Here is a 19,118-nt window from a genome sequence, read left to right as displayed (position 1 = left end):
TTCATATCGTAGAGTCCTGACATTTAGTTTAGTAAATAAGCGACTTGTACTGAAATGTATTGAAATGCAGTAGATAAACCTGCAGTTCTGCCGCCAGTAGCGAACACAGCGCTTGTGAACAACAGACAACTGACACACATCTGATCTGCAGAGCAACCGCAGCCAGTGAGTCCAGAGAGTTACTGGGATAAACAGTGAAGGTTTTAGAGATTGACCTGTAGATCGACGTGTTGGCGACCACTGTGCTTCACCAAACAGAGGATAACTGTATTGCTCATTAAATATGTTCCCAGGGTCTGAACTAAATCATGTTAAAGCCTGTGTGGTCGATAGTCCATGAACACACAATTTATTGAAATACATCTACACCTAATCAAGGAAGCAACAGTTATAGGCAGATGTTGTATCCAAGACTAACATGGTAAACAAGGATGATCAGAATATAGTGAGAACCCAAAAGCACTGAGCAAGCATGTCTCTGCCAAGACTGCACAATTGTCTTAATTTGTTTTTTTAATAATAGAAAATGTTTTGGAATATTTAATCTGCATCTGGATCTGAGCAAAATACACACTGTGACAGACAATCATTGAATAAATGTGCCAGATATTTTTTGCATTAGGACAATAGTTCATGAGAAAATTTTCAAAAACATGCCCTCTATCACTATATTGGGAAATCATCAAAAATAATCCAGTTTGGATGAGTTATCCTGCTAAGAGAGAGAAAAAAACAAGAAGAGAACCTCAATTGAGGTGGTACTGAGAGAGACTAAGCACCCCAATCTGGTGTATGGAATAAGTTTCCTTTGCTACACCCAGAAAAGCTTTTTTATTACATAACAACAATGGAAGGCTGATCCCAGTGAGCACCGCATGAGACTGAGAAAACAGGAAAGTTCAATATGACTACCATCCAAATGAATTCATGGTCATTGACGTGTTGTCTTTCCTGTGGAAACACTCTGCTTTCAGAGTCCAAGTAAATTGCAGGTAATTTAAAGCCATTATATAAAACAATGAAGAAAAAAAGCAATGATAAATCTTAAATTAATCGATCTACCAGTCAAACATACTGAGAGCTATTTGTAAATGTCCATCCTGGGTTATCTGGTTGTTTCACATTTTTAAGAAAATAAAATCAGGAACTCGTGAAACCCGATTGGCTATCCTCCAACCTTTTCTCTGGGCCAGCACTAATAGCAGGTCAACCCAACCTCACAGACTTATCCACGGCTTCCCTTCTGCGCACGCACGCACGCACGCACGCACGCACGCACGCACGCACGCACGCACGCACGCATGCACGCACACACACACACACACAGAATCTAAAGAAAGGGGGTAACAAAGGGCAGGCTGAGGAGCAATGGCACTACTGGTAGGTGCTGGCACTTTCAAACTGAGAAATAGTCTTATCCCAGATTGCTCAATATGCATCATTGCTGTGACTGCTGCCAAACCAACTAACACCATCTCTTCTCTGAGACCAACTTTGCCCCTCTAAACCTCGTTCCTCTACTCTCCCAGGCGTTTGTCATGTAGTCCCTCTCACTGGCATTTGGAGTCCAACACTCCAAGACTGGAGATAGGAGAGGAGATTCCAGTGTTTGTATGACAGGTATGGCATTGTTGCACACACAACAAAAAAGCCCTCTGACCTCAGAGGTCAAAGTGGAAAGGGAGAGTATATGTGCAATTAATGTCACAACTTCAGGTGTAAATATACAGGTTGTAAGGGACTGAGTTTGGTATTCCACAAAGTTGTGTTTAACAGCCCTGTAACAGTCCAATAAACACAACCCTGAAATCAGTTCGCCTTTGTGACACTGTCTCCCTACTGCAGGCTGCTGGACATACCAGGTTTGTGTATATTTTGCTGTGTAAGCGTGACAGAGAATCCATGCACACTGTCGAGGGCAAGAAACGACATTGATATGACAGGTCGTCGATGCAAGGTTGACCTAAAACTTGGTTTGTTCTTTGATGTGCTTGGGAAGCAAACAGGCACTTTTGCTGAATGTTATACCCACATGGCTCAACAAATGAAATGATATCTTTATCCATAAAAGGAGAGTGAAAATGTTTTTTTGATGGGGTAGACCCATCAAAAGGCAGCTTTTCCAAGAATAGGAACGTTCTGAGTTGAAATCTAAATATAGAAATGGGCACAAATCGTATCTGAAAGTTATTAAAATAATTGTAGTGTGGAATAACTATTACACAACTTAAACCCTCTGTGGGGTTTGGGCTAATGTGGAATACAACTGCAGCGAAGGATGACAGATAAATGGCCTTTGGAAATGAATCAGGCATGAAATAAAACAAACATAGGGTTGCATAGCACTTTGGTGAATGTGTGAAATGAGTGACCTATGTTTTTACAATTTTGTGGGTTTCACTTCCGCTTTTGATTAGGGGAAAGATATCTGAAGCTGAGACATATTATGGATTGGGAATTATAATAAAGATCTGGATTTGAGTCAAATCTGACTGTTGGTTACAAGTTCAAGAACCGCAGGTGTGTCCATATATAGTATGTTGTTATAGAGGTTTCAGTGGGGAAAGGGGTGTCAAAGAGTCATGATTCTTCATTCCTTTGGTCCAATGACATCATGTCCTGTCAAAGTGAAACTAGATCTATTAACATAACAAATGGAGTTAACTGTCAGCAGCCTGGGACTGCACTTCAGTTACACACTGCCTCCAATGACACACTCATACAGGAAAAACCACTGTGGGACAGAATGAGTGTGTTTCTGTGTGCATTCAGGGGTATGGTGTTTCACTTGCAGCACACTATTAATATACTTCAAAAACAGCGGAAACACTTTTCAATTTTATCCAGGAAATCCCCGTTAAAAATAAGACTGAAGCCAATCAACTCCTTATGAGGCTGCATGTGCTGGGCTTTCTCTGTGAAAACATGCTCAAATGGCACACATAGAAATGTACACAGGCGCACGCATGCATGAACGCAAATGCACACACGCACACAAAAAGTTCCTCCATGCAACTGTAGTCATCAGTTGTTTAAAGAAAAAGAGATAATCAGAAAGTAAGAGCCCTCATCCAGTCTAACAGCCTCCCTGAGACTTGGCACTGTGCTTACCACTTCCTCTGAAGGATGGCAGATAAGAAAGCAATGAATTTAACACTGCTTAAGGGCTTAAGGTAAAAGGTTATATCTCACTGTACTACTGCTGGGTGTTGAATAACTTCAGTGCAACAAGCTGGCTCCAGCATTCTTTACAATACCTTTTATGTTTGCCCAGAGTGAAATCATATCATAAATCATCATAAAATACATAAAAAATCTGAAGTGACGGAAAACATGTCATGTGTTGTTTGTACTCAAGAAATGTACTGATTGCAGCCTTTCATCGCTTAATCCTTAGTATGTAGAGGAAATGTCTGTTATCTGGCTCAATCATTTTGACACAAGAGGGAAAGATCTGAAAACACACAGCCATCATGGGGAAGAGGTTGGCTGGAAATAATATAGGAATCAGTATATCATGTAGCATGATAGGGTAGTGCTCTTCAGATGTAAGTCACAGTATACACACTGACAAACACATGCTCCAGTAAAGCGCTCAAGGCCTCAAAGAGTGAGCGTGCCAATGGTTCTTGAGTGACAGCCTGTTATTTGGTAGGTGACCATTGCTTATCCTGAGACTTAGGCCTTGATCCCTTCTTCTTAGGCCTCTAAATGAACAAGGATCTTATTACACTTTGATCTACAATCACTTTAGCATTAATTCAATCTGGACTCTGGATCAGGAAGCCAACATATGCTGTCAGGAGTAAATAAACACTACAAGAACAGAAGAATGTAAAATCTTGAAACATTAAAAATTCTGAAACATATCCATTTAAAGAGTACTTTGTTTAAATTGTTAGATGCCAAAATATTTTTTTGTCTTTGTCTATTTCTTCACTCTCATCCCTGCCTGGCATCACATCACAGAGTTCTGAGTAAGGGTTGGTTCAATTTTTTTGCGGCAAGTTCTGCTCAGACATCACTGTCCCGCACCATCAGATAGTGTTCAGAATCCAAGCACATATGTGGACCCTGTTTTGAATCTTTCAGTCTTAATACCCCCAAAAAGCATCCCTTGCCTCTCCTCTTCTTCTCTTCCTGAAGTGGGAATGTATAATCTGTCTTGAGATGCATTTCTCCCTTGAGACTTTCTGAAGATGGTTTATCTGGTTCCAACTGAACAAGTTCTAATAGAGAGGAAGTAGAAGGCCAAACAATCTTAGGCTTTACAGGCTGAGGCCATGTGGAAATGCCCTATATAACCACAGGAGGCTCTTAGGATCTGCTGGGCCTTGATAGTAAATGACAGAACAGTGAGTTACATGGAGGACAGTCTGTCTACTCTGAGGAACAACTTCAGCTGAAAGATATCAGATCTCACAATCATTATTAAAGGTACAATTAAATGTTTTAAACACAAAGTGACAGAATTAAGAGAAAAAGTACCACAGAGAGTGGATAACACTCCATTGTATAAATGGTTGGTTAATCCTTCACGCCATATATGTGTGAGCTTATGCTTAACATATTTTTCCTCTGTGAAGTACTGTTTAACTCAAAAACCTGGGTCTACACATCGGCTGTATTCTATAACCCTGATATAATGCAGAGTACTAACGTTATTAATGGCTGCTGCGTTCTAGAGGATTTCCTTTTTTTAATGTGGGAGACTACCGGATGTAATGACAGATTTAACCTATGTTGAATCTTATAATCATCAGAATGGACAGACTGGACGATCTGGCGAGAACGTCAGACCACACAGACACCATTTGTAGCAAAGATTTCACAGAGGCCATTCCAGGGACTTGAAATCTCAAAGAAATTTGCAATATCTACTTCTCTTGAGGAAGAGGTTGGCAGTTGGCAACAACTTTTGGGCGTATTACCGCCACCGTCTGAACTACAGCGTGGAACACTTGCATGATTGAACTTGACTTCAGAAGAAAAACAAACATGGAGGAGCGACGTTGTGTGATCTTTTTGGCAGCGAATAAAAATGTAAGATTGAACTATGGATGAAATCATGGCTGAGAAGACATATACATTGTGCAGCAGGAGCTGGGGGTGAGTTGGAAAGGTATTGTTGTTTTTAGTCGCAGCTGTACAAGTACCCAACATCTGTTTGGTGAGCCTTCTCGGTCAGTTCGCGCTCCCTCTCTCTCACTCTCTCCCTCTCTTTTGCAGGTTTTTGTCGGAGCCGATTATCAAACATGTTTGATATTTACAATTCGAGATTGTGGAGGCTCCAACTGAATCCGTAGCATTAACATTATTTTGTAAACCCTTCACACTCTAGAATTGTTGGGGAAGATAATCAGCACCAAGTGACCTTCAGTCGGGAATGAGGAAAAAACATATTTTCGTCTGTCTTGCTAATCCTGACAGCACTAAACACAATTTCTAATGCAATAATCTAACTTGGACTCAAATAATAAAATACGGGTCTGACATCTGTCCTGTGGTCGGATCTGCTGTTAGGATTATTGTTTTCATATAACTGCAGCAAACAGAAACTTGAAGGCCTCTGTTGTGTTCAGACCTCAGTACAGCACAAACACTGTAGGCCAAGATCAACTCGCTGTGGAGGGACCCCAAAACAAGTTAAGCACACGCACTTGCACATAAATATGCAAGTTCAAGCACAAATCCACCAACACATTCTTCTCTACACACAACAAGCACACCATGACACACAGGAAATCACCCAGTGATAGTGGAGAGGAAATTAGAAACACCTTCCCAGCATCCCTCGTGAAAACATTTGCAACTCTGGAGCAGAAAAATCTCAGTGGAGAGATCGGCAGCAAGCGGAAAGCACATTCCTTTGTTTTTAAGAACCCGATAGCTCTCCAAATGTAATCTTCCTGTGACTGCACCAGATGGGACATAGTTTTGTAAATGGCCAGTCGAAAGGATCTCTTGATACCCCACCCACTGTTAACCTTTTGCTCCCCCTTCCTCTGCTTATCCTCCCGCATCTATGCTCTGTCCAAAAGCTCAATTGGAATGGTGGGTGTAATAGTGCAAATAGTGTCTCCGTGTAAATTAACATGATTAATGTGTGTTTCTGAAGATGACACTGTGCAGATGTGTGTTGTGGTGAATAGATGTATACAACTTGAGTTTTTCCTGCAACCACAGAGAGCAGCTTTTCTTCCTGATGTCTATGAGAAAGGCATCTATGCATGATGCCTCCTGACAACAGATAGGCTAGGTCTCACCCACATGCCACCACAAGCAATAAGCTTGCGGCCTGGCACAGCAGCATAGCCAGGCAGCCAGCCATCCCTGTGGCTCTGCATTCCTCTCTTATAACACTGCTTACAGAAGCTGACAAGCACTGGAGGTCTTTCTGGCCGAGGTGGAAATCTGCAAAAATAAACGCTTTAGGTGACATGAGGGCTTTGTTTGTTTCTGCTGGCCCGGCTATTTGTGTTAGCGCGGTGGGTTAATTGCGACTTTGATCGCTGCGTTTATTGATCCAACAGTGGCCTTAGGAGCATGGCTGGCCTGGCCTGCCTTGCCTACTCCTACCCCTGATCTCAAACAACCCCCCTCTCCACCACCGTAGAACTACAGATGGGGTCTGTAAGCCATGCCAAACTAGTGCTGAGGATCCACTTAAACAGGGTGGTCATGACTGATGTGATAGCTGAGGTATGAGAACAGCTAAGAACAAGTATGACTGGGTGGTTTATATTATTGTGCAGATATTGTCTGTCTTTTTGGGAGTGGTTGAATTGAACTGAATGGACAGGCTAAAGGTATAATTTTAGGTTCATGAGAGAGCAGGTAAATTCAAACAGATTTATGATACAGCTACGAGCTTACTGAACGGCCTTCATATACAAAGCCACTTAGACTGTAATTTGGTAAGAAGAAGGATTGAAATAGGATTGTTTTAGTTTACCTTTTTGACCAGCGAATTATGGGCTAGCTGAAGTGAAAGGGTGTGTTTATGATATGCAGTATGTACTATTAGGTCAGTTGGATCAGACAGTGATAGACTACAGATGTAAAAACCTTTTATTGTCTTAGGCAAAATTTAAAAAACATTTGTGTGGTGTGAACCAATCGAGAAGGCGAAACCGAACCTCAGCTGGTCTGATTTGCCCCGTCTTTTTGGCGTGGCCTCTTCTTCTGTCCAAAAATAAAGCAGGGCTGCATGCTCCAACAATTTAACCAGAATCAACTCCAAACAACCTTTCCAAAACACTTTCAGAAGATCAGGGGGGAAACCACACATATTTTTCACCCACCAACTTTTAAAACATCCCAATCTTGAAATTGTAGCTGCTGTAAAAATGTTGCAGAACATCAGAGTTTTTTTATCTCAATGAAAATCACTTCCAGATCTCAAGGTCTCTGTCATGACAGATACAAGAGAATCTTAGTGAGCACCTCTCCAGTGCAGTGTGCTGAAAGGGGTCAAATTTAAGTGTGTCTATAATCACAATGAGGTAATCAAACTATTATTGTAGTAGTATTGTCACAGCAACAGATCATGGAAGGTGATTCAATCAACACACACACACACACACACACACACACACACACACACACACACACACACACACACACACACACACACACACACACACACACACACACACACACACACACACACACACACACACACACACACACACACACACACACACACACACACACACACACACACACACACACACACACACACACGGAACCTCAATGTTCTCACCCATTAAACAGCTAAAGACACATCAGCTGTGAATGTACAGCCTTTATATCACTCTCTGTCTTATATTCCTTCAGTACCTGCCCTTGTATCCTTTTCTTTTCTTCATTATATTTGGTCATTTGGTCATATAATACATTCAGACTGTCAAGTTTGAAAAGTCAACCTAATGAAACTTACATTACAAATTGGATGGAAATGGTGTGATTTGAGAGACACAGAGGGTGAGGTGTGGAATGACAGTTAGGTCGGTTGGAGGGAGGGGGCAGAGGATGAAGTAATGTTCCTGCAGAAGGCGCTCCAGTCGAGGGTCAGAGAAGCTGTTCATGGAAACCATATGGCCAGTTTGTTCTTAGCCATACCAAACATACACATGATTCTCTTTTCTATCTCTCTCTCACTTTCCCCCTGCCGTCAAATGCACCCACTGCCCATTTTTTCTCCTCCGTCCTCACTTCATAACCCCCCCTTCCTTTCCATCACCTTACCTTTTCTACCCCACTGCTTTTACTCCTCTTTTTCTCTCTTAAAAAATATCCTACTCATTAATGCATGGCAGCTGCAGGGAGCAGTGTTACTTCATTTTTCCATGGCAACGGTCTCTCTGTTTCAGCAGATCCCATTTCAGTTTTGGTAGCAACGTGCTTCTTTGCCAACGCTGAACACATTCATGTGTTAAATAGAAGGAATTATTGCAAAATTCTTGAAATTCAATAACCATCCTAATCACTTGCAATTATCATCGTGGCCCATAGAGAACATGGGTGTCCTTAGCTAGAATGGGATAGAGAAGGGGAGATGACAGGATGAGAAAGGGTATGGTTGAGCAGTGGGGGAGAGGGCAGGCAGGTAATAAGCAGAAGACAGAGAAGAACATAAGTGGAAAGAATACACAACTTGAAGTGACAAATTAAAAAGATGCACTGCATGTGAGGAGCAACACAGCAATAGGTTGGAAAAAGTAAAAGCAAAGGGTCAGGACTTTAAGGCTGAGGGCAAGTGGCCATGCAAAGATCTGCCAGGCCACCCTGGCCAGGGTGAACATTGCGGCAATGACCCGAATGTGAAGTGACTACTAAAATAGCAACACCTACATATATGAAAGCTTTGCATGACCATAGAATTAGCTGGCTCTTCCGAGAACAAACATCCCTTTTGTTTTGTATGATATGTCAGAGAGACTTCCCCGCATTGGATGTGAGGGCCTCAGTTTGGATGCTATGTCCATTTCTCAGCATCATTAACAGTTTGATGAGCAAATTAAAATAAGCTCTCTGATGGCTTTGAATGGATTGAGGCAGTCTATTTGCAGGATAAAAAATAACCTATCATTCCTTGCAAGGTAACAAGGTAGCAAGGGGAAGAGGTCTTACAAATGGAGACAGATATGCACAGATGATAATCTGCGCCAGGTATTGTCCTGTGAATGACAGAACATCACCAATCAAAGCTAACAGTATCTGTCATTGAGCAAGACAAATAATAAAAACATATGCACCTCATCCTTTCCTTTCTTCATTGTTAGCATTTTCTTACCTTCTTGTATTAAAATAAACCCGCAGTCTAGGATCTTGGCAGGACCACTACATCCTGCTGTGAAAGTTTTCTAAGGAATAATGTGTCACAGCATCATGGTTGTATCTCAGACCAAGAGTAAAAAAAATGTCAAAACAAATTTCATAATCATTAGCTATCTCGTACCCCTACTTTGTTTAAACAGAATTAAGTTGTCTCAGTAACTGTAGACTAATAAATAATAAAATAATGAATAATGAATTACAGTTTTGTAACCCAGGCAGCTGTTTGTCTGTTTACACCACACAAAAATAAATGGAGAGGTTTAAATTTGGGGAAATCCAAGGCCTGAGGTACCAGCTGTCAGTTTGTCCTGTTGTTTCGACCCTGCTCCCATGTCGACCTGTAGACTGTTTACTAATTACTGCTGCAGTATATGATTTGGTCCCAGTTGCACAGCCAAAAGGGACAGAAGAAAGTGGAGGCAATGACGGGCTTAGCAAACTATTAGAAGGTTGAGTTCCACTTTTGTTGATGAACTGTAAACAGCTCAACGGCCTAACATGGGAGGTGGGCTCTGGAGAATGACTTCAATTCACATGTGTCATGCTCTTTCATGTTTGACTGACATGAGTTTGTGTGGTCCTAGCAATATGAATTAAGATGAAATATAATTGGTTGTTGGGCTTGTGAATCATTGCTTATTGTTTACATGCACAGCTTGTGCATGTTAACAATAAGCAATGATTCACAAGCCCAGTTTAGCGTACTTTAAATTCCCTCTAATGCGAGTATCCACGTTACCGCAACTAAACCTGATGATGTTTGTCATCCTGTGATGAATGGTAACGTTGTGAAAATTGGAACCACTTAAGTTATGATTGCTGTAGGGATCTGACCAATAGTTTGACCAATGGTCTCAATACAATACTATAATCATCAGAATTGTTGTTATTGATATTTGCAGTGGCAAACAATACCAGTGGATATTTGAGTAACAAAACTAAGAAAATGATAGTCTGGGTAAATGTGGCCACTGCCTTCAGTCCAGTAATGCTGTACATTGTAAAAGAGCAGTCAAAACTGAATCCAGCACACCATTGTAAACAAAGACATCCAAATTGTCCAATCAATAACGTACCACATGAGCAAACATGTATGAATGCTACATGCAGTCCTTACTACATGAAGATAATCCTTGTTACAGAATTGTCACTGGCTACTTCTGTATTTCTGCAGGTGCTGGTTGTGATGTGGGCTGAGCCAACTGGTCCACAATGGGGACATTTAACGATCCAGTAAGACTTCAGGAGATGAAAAGGGACATCAGCCAGCCAGACAGTCAACCAGAAAGTCAGTCGGCCACAAAGGGACATGAGACACTATGTATGCATCTGTATGTAAAACAGGCTAATAGGCTAACAAGTTACAGAGGTTTGTGGAAGGCATGTGCCCACAACCACAGAGTGCTCAGTTTGGTTGGGTTGAGCTAAACCTCAATACTTAATTGTAACAGAGGAGAGAAAGAGGTGGAAGGCTGCTACCAGATGTGTGCGCCGGTCAATACTGCTTAAGTCCATTCATCCATCCATTAGCTATACCTGCTTATCCACTGAGGGTCAAAGAGTGGCTCGAGCCAATCCCAGCTGATATTTGGAGAGAAGACATACTGGACAGCTAGTCAGCCTATCATAGGGCTTAAAAATAGGGGCAAGTAAACAGTCTCTGAATCTTACTGGTAATAGACTCTATAATTATCAGAAATGAATGCCTGAATTGGGGAGGGACCCAGAGTAACCAGAAAAAACTCAAGACATACAAACTCATATTTGTTATGCTTGCATCTTGCAGACCCATCATGGATGAGCAATATCAAAGTACTATACAATTATTATATTGGATAACTACTGATATACACAAGTAGAACAAAAATGGTGGAGAGTAAAGTTTGGTACCTGAACAGTAAGGCGTTTGACTGCATCCCAGGTATGGGCAATAAGCTCCTTCATTCTTTCCTCTGAGGTTGTCCATGACTCTGTTGCGGAGGTGTCAGGCATCACTTTCAGTGGGATGGACAGAGGACGTGATTCTGGAAAAAAACAGAAAGTGATAAGACAATAGACATTGATTCAAATATTATTTTAAAACAGCATTTCTTAAACCATTAATTCTCCAGTGGTGTATTATTTCTAAGTACAGTGGGCACCCAGTACTAATGTAGATTACGCTTGTGCAACCTTTTGGACCTGTGTTGCAAAAAACTCCCACAGATGTATGAAATAGATACAAAAACTAACTTTTCAATTATCACAGTGTTCATCCTTTTACTTACCTCTCTTCATAATACATTGTTATTGTCATTTGTTGTAGAGTATCAACAGTATGTTAAATGATGTTTAACTGACCCTTAATTTAGGTGATATAATGCTGTCAGGATTGTTGTGTCTAACAGTAACACGCACGCACGCACGCACCAACAGAAAAAAGATCAAACTGGGCGTAAGAGAATCGTACAGAAGCAGAAAGAGAGGGACTGTGACAAAGGCATTAAGACAGACACAGTCTCCCAGGTTAACCTGAGGCATGTGGATGTTAAAGCTATCAGGGCATCAAAGGTGAGGAAAGGGAAGTCTCTCTCACCCGCCTCTTAAGTGAGATTCCCCTAAAACGCCTGTCTGAGGAATACCCAAAGTAAATTGAAAGCTGTTCTTGAACCATTTGGAGTACATGCATGGTCTTGGTCTCTTTTCAAAGGTAATATTCTGAAAAGTCTGTCTTGCTCAGCAGCTCTATCCCACAGTTGTCATGAATAGTGGTGATTTCAAAGCACCACCATGTTTCCTTAGATACCATACTCACAAATGTCACTACAACACAAAAATGGGTTGGCACGGCAACAAGAGTGTGTTGTCAAGGAAATGGACTAAGATGAAGGCAAGTTACTCTTGTTTGTTATGGTAACCTGCCAAAAACCTGTGTGAAAGCTGTATGTGTGTGTTTTTTAGATAAGTGACTAATACTCACAAGTGTGTATGTGTGTGTGTAAGTAAAATAATGAGAGGAGACGGAAGGCCAAGCTAATCATGTCTGGACTCTTCACAATTTGCATGGCCACACTCAGTATCCATGTGCCAATGCCACTTTGGGACTGTGAAAGAGACTGTATTTTTCGTGATGCCTACAGTCAGCGGATCATTACTTGCTATGCAGAGTACTTGACAACCCATATTTTCCATTTACCGTCTCTCACGCTTTTATTTGTCAGCTACAATGATTCTGTAAGCAATGTATGAAATCATGTTGATACCCTACCCCTCGAGTGGCCAGCCCAGGCACCAGACATGAACATCATTGAGCATGTCTGGGGTAGAATGAAAGAGGAAGCAGGAGGAACCAAAGAATCGTGATGAACTCTGGTAAGCATGTAAAACTGCTTTCTTTGCTATTCCTGATGACTTCATCAATAAATTGTATGAATCATTGTTGAACCGCATGGATGCAGTCCTTCAAGCTCATACAAGATATTAAATATGGATCTCACAGCACCACTACTTCATTCACTGATGTTGTGCAACATATTTTTGTATTTGAAGTAAATTATTTGTTCAATTTTCACATTACTCTCTGTAGGCGACAAAACTTTTGTCTTGCCAAAATCTGACCTTTCTGTGTTCATTAAATGATCAATCTTTCTTCAGTGAAGCCAATTTATTTTAGTATATTAAACATAATTTGGGAGGGTTTTAGCTTTCATATGAGCCATTTCTTAAACCAATGGATTAATTAAAAGTCAGGTTATAAGCTGTTGTTTCTACAAAATGGATAAGTGACAAGACTTTTGTCAGGGACTTTAATTGTAAATTTAAGTAAGCATAACACATATTAAGCATCAACAGATATGTAAATGTGGCAACATGTGTCAGCATATAAAAGCTGGTGCTTACAATTTTACTACGGGCAAAAGGAAGCCATAAGGAGGTCGAAAAATGTCCCCTTAATTCAGTTCATAAGATGCTGAGCTACTACTGACAATTAGGGATGCACCGATCCGATATTTGTATCAGTATCGGTACCGATATTGAAGAAATTTCTAGATCGGGTATCGGTGACAATGGGCCGATCCATATCGGCTGATCTATTCTGTGTAATTCTATGCTGTGCGCTTTGAGTGACGTCATACGCAAGCAACACGCCGTGCGGAGCCGACAGTGCCCGGCGCCTCTCCCCCGGTTCCCGGTGCGAGCCGAGCCGCCTCCACCGGGGCCGCGGTGCTCCCCGGAGCCGGGCTGCCGGCTGCTGGTGCTGCTTCCCCGGTTCCGGGACCCGGACCGGGACCCGGAACTTTGACCACTCCGCACGCCGCCGCCGCTAGCTTCCCCCGGGCGTCTGTGAACCCCGGTCCGGGTCCCGCTCCCGGTCCCTCCGCCGGCCCGGTGCCGGACGGGTCTCCCGCCCTGCTCAGTTTGAACGGAACCGGCGGAGCTGCAATGGTGGTGAACTCGCCCGCGGGTGACTTAGAACTGGTGCGGACCAGGAGAATCCGACTGTTTAATTAGTATCGGTATCGGATCGGTATCGGCCGATACTAAACCTCAGATATCGGTATCGGAGGTGAAAAAAGCGGATCGGTGCATCCCTACTGACAATTCATCTGAACTCAATTCTACCTTAAAAATGTATTCTTAGAAATGATTACTTTCTGGCAAGGCCTCAAGGGTGGTATTTGGGGGAGGCCTGACTGAAAATGTCCTTCCCCAGAGAAGTCTGCTAAGCCAATCACAAAGAGTGCTAAAGTACAGTATAAGCAGAAACAATTCAAGACCAGTCTGCACACAGCTCTCCGTTTAGTTTTAAATACCATTCCAGGACTCTGTTTGTTAATCCTGGGTCATTATTTGGAATGAAACTGCCATATCTTGTTATAGTGACTTGGCGCCTGCCATTTCTGCAGAGAGCGGGTTGAGAGAGAGACAGGAAGGCAGGGACAGAGAATGAGAAAGACAGAGTGAACACAAGAGGACTAAATTCAAATGAAAGAGAAATATGAAAAGAGCGCCCAAAGCTCTTAAACCTGCCCAGGCCTAACAAGTCCTAAGAGTCCTCTTAAAGTGGGGTTATTCCCCCAGCCTCGTGCCATATCAGCCATGTCCTTATTTTCACCCTCTATTAGGCCATAAGGCTAAAATCGTACTGGCCAAACTCTGACCATAGACCCTTCCCCTCCACTTCCTCTCCCGTTTGGTTGTCTCACTCTCCAACCACACCCTTTGTCTTTCTCACTTAAGCTGCTTTCAGACATGCAATGACCCCGCAGTTGCTCCATGTTTTCTCTGGAGGAGGTTTGAATGAAAATGTATGATCGAGACTCTCTGCAGTTTTCTACAGACTTTATCCGCCTAGCCCAGGGGTGGGCAAACATTTTGACTTGCGGGCCACAATGGGTTCTAAAATTTGACAGAGGGGCCGGGCCAGGAAGAGATGGATGGAGTGTTTTTGTGAACTAATATAAATGACATGGAAAAATCATTACAAGAAAGGATTTGGCCTTAACCAAGTAGCAAAGCACTTATTTGCAAGGCCATTTAACAAAAACTCGCTTTCAGAGAAAGGCTTGCTAGCCTTTGCTATTTTGAATGCCCCCCAAAAAACAAGCCTTGGTAGATGACTCTTTAATCGCAGTTTGTCTGTGAAAAAAAATGTTGCTGAGTCTGTAAATTAGTCGCCAACCTCTGAGCTTGCTAGCGTAGTTAGCATGCTTCTTAGTAAAGTGACGGCTGATGTTGTACTCCATGAAAACTGCAGTTTCTTGGCATATCAGGAATACAGCCTTCGATTCGACTTCAGTGAAAAAGTATTTTGTTGCCGAGTCCGTGTTAAACACTCGGCACTCATTGTCCACTTTTCGTTTCCTTGATCCGCTCATTTTACAGAAGGGCTCACAGGGCAAAGGGAAAAAGTGAAGGGAGATCATGTGCCCCTTCGAGCCCTATACACAACACTTCCGAGCAAATTTAATTTAGCTGACGCTTTTATCCAAAGTGACTTACAATAAGTGCATTCAAACCCAGAACAACAAGAATCAATAAAGTATGATTTCTTAAAAAATAAGGCAAAACTACAAAGTGCTTTTAGTACGTGCCATTTAAGTGCTACTAAATTGTTAGTTAAAAAAAAAATAATAATAATAATAATTTTTCAGGAGGAAGCGACGCGGAAGCGACGCGCAGCGCTAATCCCTAGAGCGCCGGCGCCCCCCCTCTCTCTCTTTTTATCTATATGACTGCTTGGGGCTGGGCAGAGGGGGACATTTAATAATGTGATTGGTCAAATTAAATCTCCAGGACAACAGAAGGGGAATACAAACTATGGGATGCATATTTAATCATTTATATCATATAAAATATGTTATCAATATCGTTTAAAATCATTTTTCAGTGTTTCCTGGCACGAAAAAAGAGGGGGTACGTGCACCGGGGGGGGGGGGGGGTTAGATGTTGTTGAGCTGGTCATTTCAAGAGTAGCTCACAAGCCTATAAAGTGTGGGCACCCCTGGTGTAGGGTTTTGAATGGGATTGGTTGGAACTGCAAACAAGAGACCTGTGGTGATGTTTGCATGGAAAGAACTTAACGGTGGTGGGGTACAGTATACGCCTCAACATGATCACATTGTCATAGGATGGCTGAGGCACAGTAAAAGACTAAAAAGTTAGAAGAAAACAGCAATCGTGAAGGCCTTCTAATGGTGGTAACTGCAAAGTTGGACTTAATTGGACAAGTTGGAATTAAATTCAGCTCTTGACAAACCGTTAGGACTGGTGCATACCCTGACTGACAGGCACACAGAGAGGGCTAAAGAGACTCACAGGGACCGGTAAAACCTTTATGGATTTTTTGACGGTTCACTGGCCCAGCAGTGTGGCTGCCCACCAGGATGTCCCCATGACCATTCCTTCTATGATAGAAGACTTCTCAAAGTTGAAGATGAAGATGGATGGGTTAGTTGCTCTGCTTGTTTTGGCTTGAAAGGTGGGTTACACTCACCTTGCTGTGTTTCACGAAGAAAAGGGGTCAGTATTGTTTTGTCCCATTTTTTTATCTTTGTGCTCCAACTGGTTATTTATTTTTCTGTGAACTATCACTTTAAGTCTTGAAAACAATGGCAAAAAGTATCTATTTGGCCTTTTTGATTGTTTGAGCAATTCAACCATATTAACAAATTCACTGAGTGATCTCAGGGCATTTCCCCATGCTGCCTGTTATCTTTCCCTATTTCAAATGGTTTATAGTGAGTTGAAGTGTTGCATTTTCTGTTACAGCTGTGTGCAAAGGCATTAATGAGGTTCTGTAATAAACGTGCCTGCATATTTGTTTTTGATGCAAGTCAGTGTTTATTTAAATATTTAGGTGCCTCCATTTGCTCAGTGTTTCTACAGCAGTAATGAAAAATTGAAATATTGTGTGGCCAGGCTGACAGAAACGGGTAAGGCCAATGAGGGTGAGAGAAAAGTTGTATCTAACCCATCTATTTCTACTTCTCTACACAGACTGCATCCACATACAGGTATTGTCTCTTTCGGCCAGCTGTGTTTTAGGAAGTCCATCAACCAGTCATATTAACGATGGAAGAATACTTTTAAAGTAAGTGCACATTGACTATCAGAGGTCAGAGAGATTAAACACAACATTGCTATCCAATTCACATTTTAAAATCTTTATACTTTAACCAAAAACGAAGGAGAGAAGAAAACGATAGAGTAAAGTTAAAAGAAGATCTTAGAAGAGAAAAGAACAAGAGAAGAGAAAAGAAGAGTTTGCCTGCAAGACCATGACACAACATATAAAGAATGAAAACAAAAGACCAAGTCTTCTCTCAGTGACACGAAATCCCTTTGAAACGTCCCGTGTGCAATCATCTCAACCCAGTATCCAATCCCCTCCCGTTCCTGTCATCTGAACTAAACCCCCTCCAGCCTGAAGACTAATCCACGCTTCGTCTGAGGAACCACAAATCAACCCCAACTTCCCTCTCCTTCTCTCACTTCAACTTAAAATACCACAGCCAACATCCACAAAAATTCTAATGCCATTATCATCCACCAACATAGAAAAGGGATATACAAGGACAAATGTATTCCCCACTACTGTGCTATGTGTCCAGGAGGTCAGTGAAAGGTTTGTATATAGGCTCATCATAGTGTAGAGGCCAAAGACATTCTAATCTTGCGAGTGAAGTCCCCTACAGACTATAATCATTCTTCCGGGGAGGGGGTGGAGGTGGTCTTGATGGGGGTCGTATGTCATTATTCCTCCTTTCATTGTTTTCTTTCCCTGCTCCAACCATCATTACCTTGATAAATTATTGACTTTACCAGAAAAATTAAACTATATAAATAACTCCACAATGAAAATATTATCCCCTTCTGAAAAGTGCAGAGCAGCCAATAAAAACCTGCCTGACTTCCATCAGGGTACTTGGGCTTGGATACTTGTTATGTATGACTGTGTAGTTCTGCCTGAAGTTCTCTCATCAGTGCTCTTGCTATTTTATGTATGTTTATAAGCATGTATATATTAGTTTCTCTCTGCTAGTGCTTTCATCAAACTATATTAATTTATGTCTTTCAAGAATATACTGTGTGTCACTCAACCATGAAACCTGGACTTTTTTTCCCGTACCCACCTCCTCTTTTTTTGACGCACTACGGTTGAGATCACAGAAAAGCCATCAGTTCAAAAACATTTTTGCAGCATTGTATTGTAACTTGCAGATTAACAGCATGAACAAAGCAAAAGGGCTTTGATATAACTTTCAGATCCTCCCAGTAATTGGGAAATATACATCTAATTCCATCATTCAGATCACTAGCCGACAGGAACACAGACAACAGTTCTCATTCCAACCTTCAAGAACGAGAGCCAGATCGGAGGATAGGTTTCTCAGCAGAAGAGGTATGTCCTCAGAGCGCCAACGGCTAATTTTAGAATTGAAAAGCAAAGCCAATGAGATCATTACTCTGGTACATGTTAGGGAACAATGAGAAGCTCGGGACTTGGGAGGCTCTCAATCAGAAACATGGTGCTGCTGCCAACAAGATCATTCATTAGGGACAAATAAAGAAAATACTTAGAGGCTAGTTTTATGTGAACCAATTTGTGGTGTAATTGTATGGGCAGACAGAAATGGACCTCAAGCTGAGGAGAAATGACTTGTTTTCAAAGTCGTCGTTCCACAGCCGTCCACATAAAGTATAACGACAAAAAAAAACAATTGTTAACACTTCTGTGATGATGTTACTAAGCAACCTTCAAACAAAATCTATGATTGGAATTAAATAAGAAATCTTGTATTTAGTTTTTTTAAAATGATGTCAAAAAGTTCAGATTCGAGAAGAAGAATATTAAGTTGACCATATATAAAAATCCTGATAAAATGACTGAAGTTATCGAATATCCTAGGCAAACAAGGGCCACATAGATATGACAAGGGAGACATTTGTTAAAACTACAGTATAAAAACACCTAGACAAGGATTAAAATAAGTATTTGTACAGTACATCTACAGAGTATATGCCTATTTGAAAGAACAAATACAAGTCCTTATGTGATGGACTTCCAATATTAATTGCCAAGCTGTGTGTCTAACATAAAAAAAAACATAAAAATGTATTTTAATATATTTTACCATGTGAAAGTTCCTGTCATCAACTGAAACTGGTTTTGGTCCAGTTCAGCCAAGTCTGTGATGCCTTGTAACACGTCCCTGTTTATGTAACATGTTCAATGACCAAAACGAGTGAGGAAGAGAGACAGAACGAAATACTTTGTTACCAAACAGAGTTGA

General features: G+C 41.5%; 1 protein-coding gene across 1 annotated transcript in view; it reads right to left on the bottom strand.

Annotated features, from left to right (window-relative positions):
- LOC133013557 (intermembrane lipid transfer protein VPS13B-like) overlaps positions 1–19,118 on the bottom strand; it is a 325,549-nt gene that overhangs the window by 157,736 nt on the left and 148,695 nt on the right. The window contains exon 22 of the mRNA XM_061080533.1: positions 11,233–11,366. Coding sequence (XP_060936516.1) covers positions 11,233–11,366 — 134 coding nt within the window. The remainder of the gene's footprint in view (positions 1–11,232; positions 11,367–19,118) is intronic.

Source organism: Limanda limanda, chromosome 11 (assembly GCF_963576545.1).
Source record: "Limanda limanda chromosome 11, fLimLim1.1, whole genome shotgun sequence".
Classification (NCBI taxonomy): domain Eukaryota; kingdom Metazoa; phylum Chordata; class Actinopteri; order Pleuronectiformes; family Pleuronectidae; genus Limanda; species Limanda limanda.
The sequence above is the reverse complement of the archived record's forward strand: the minus strand, read 5'-3'. Positions and strand labels throughout refer to the sequence as shown.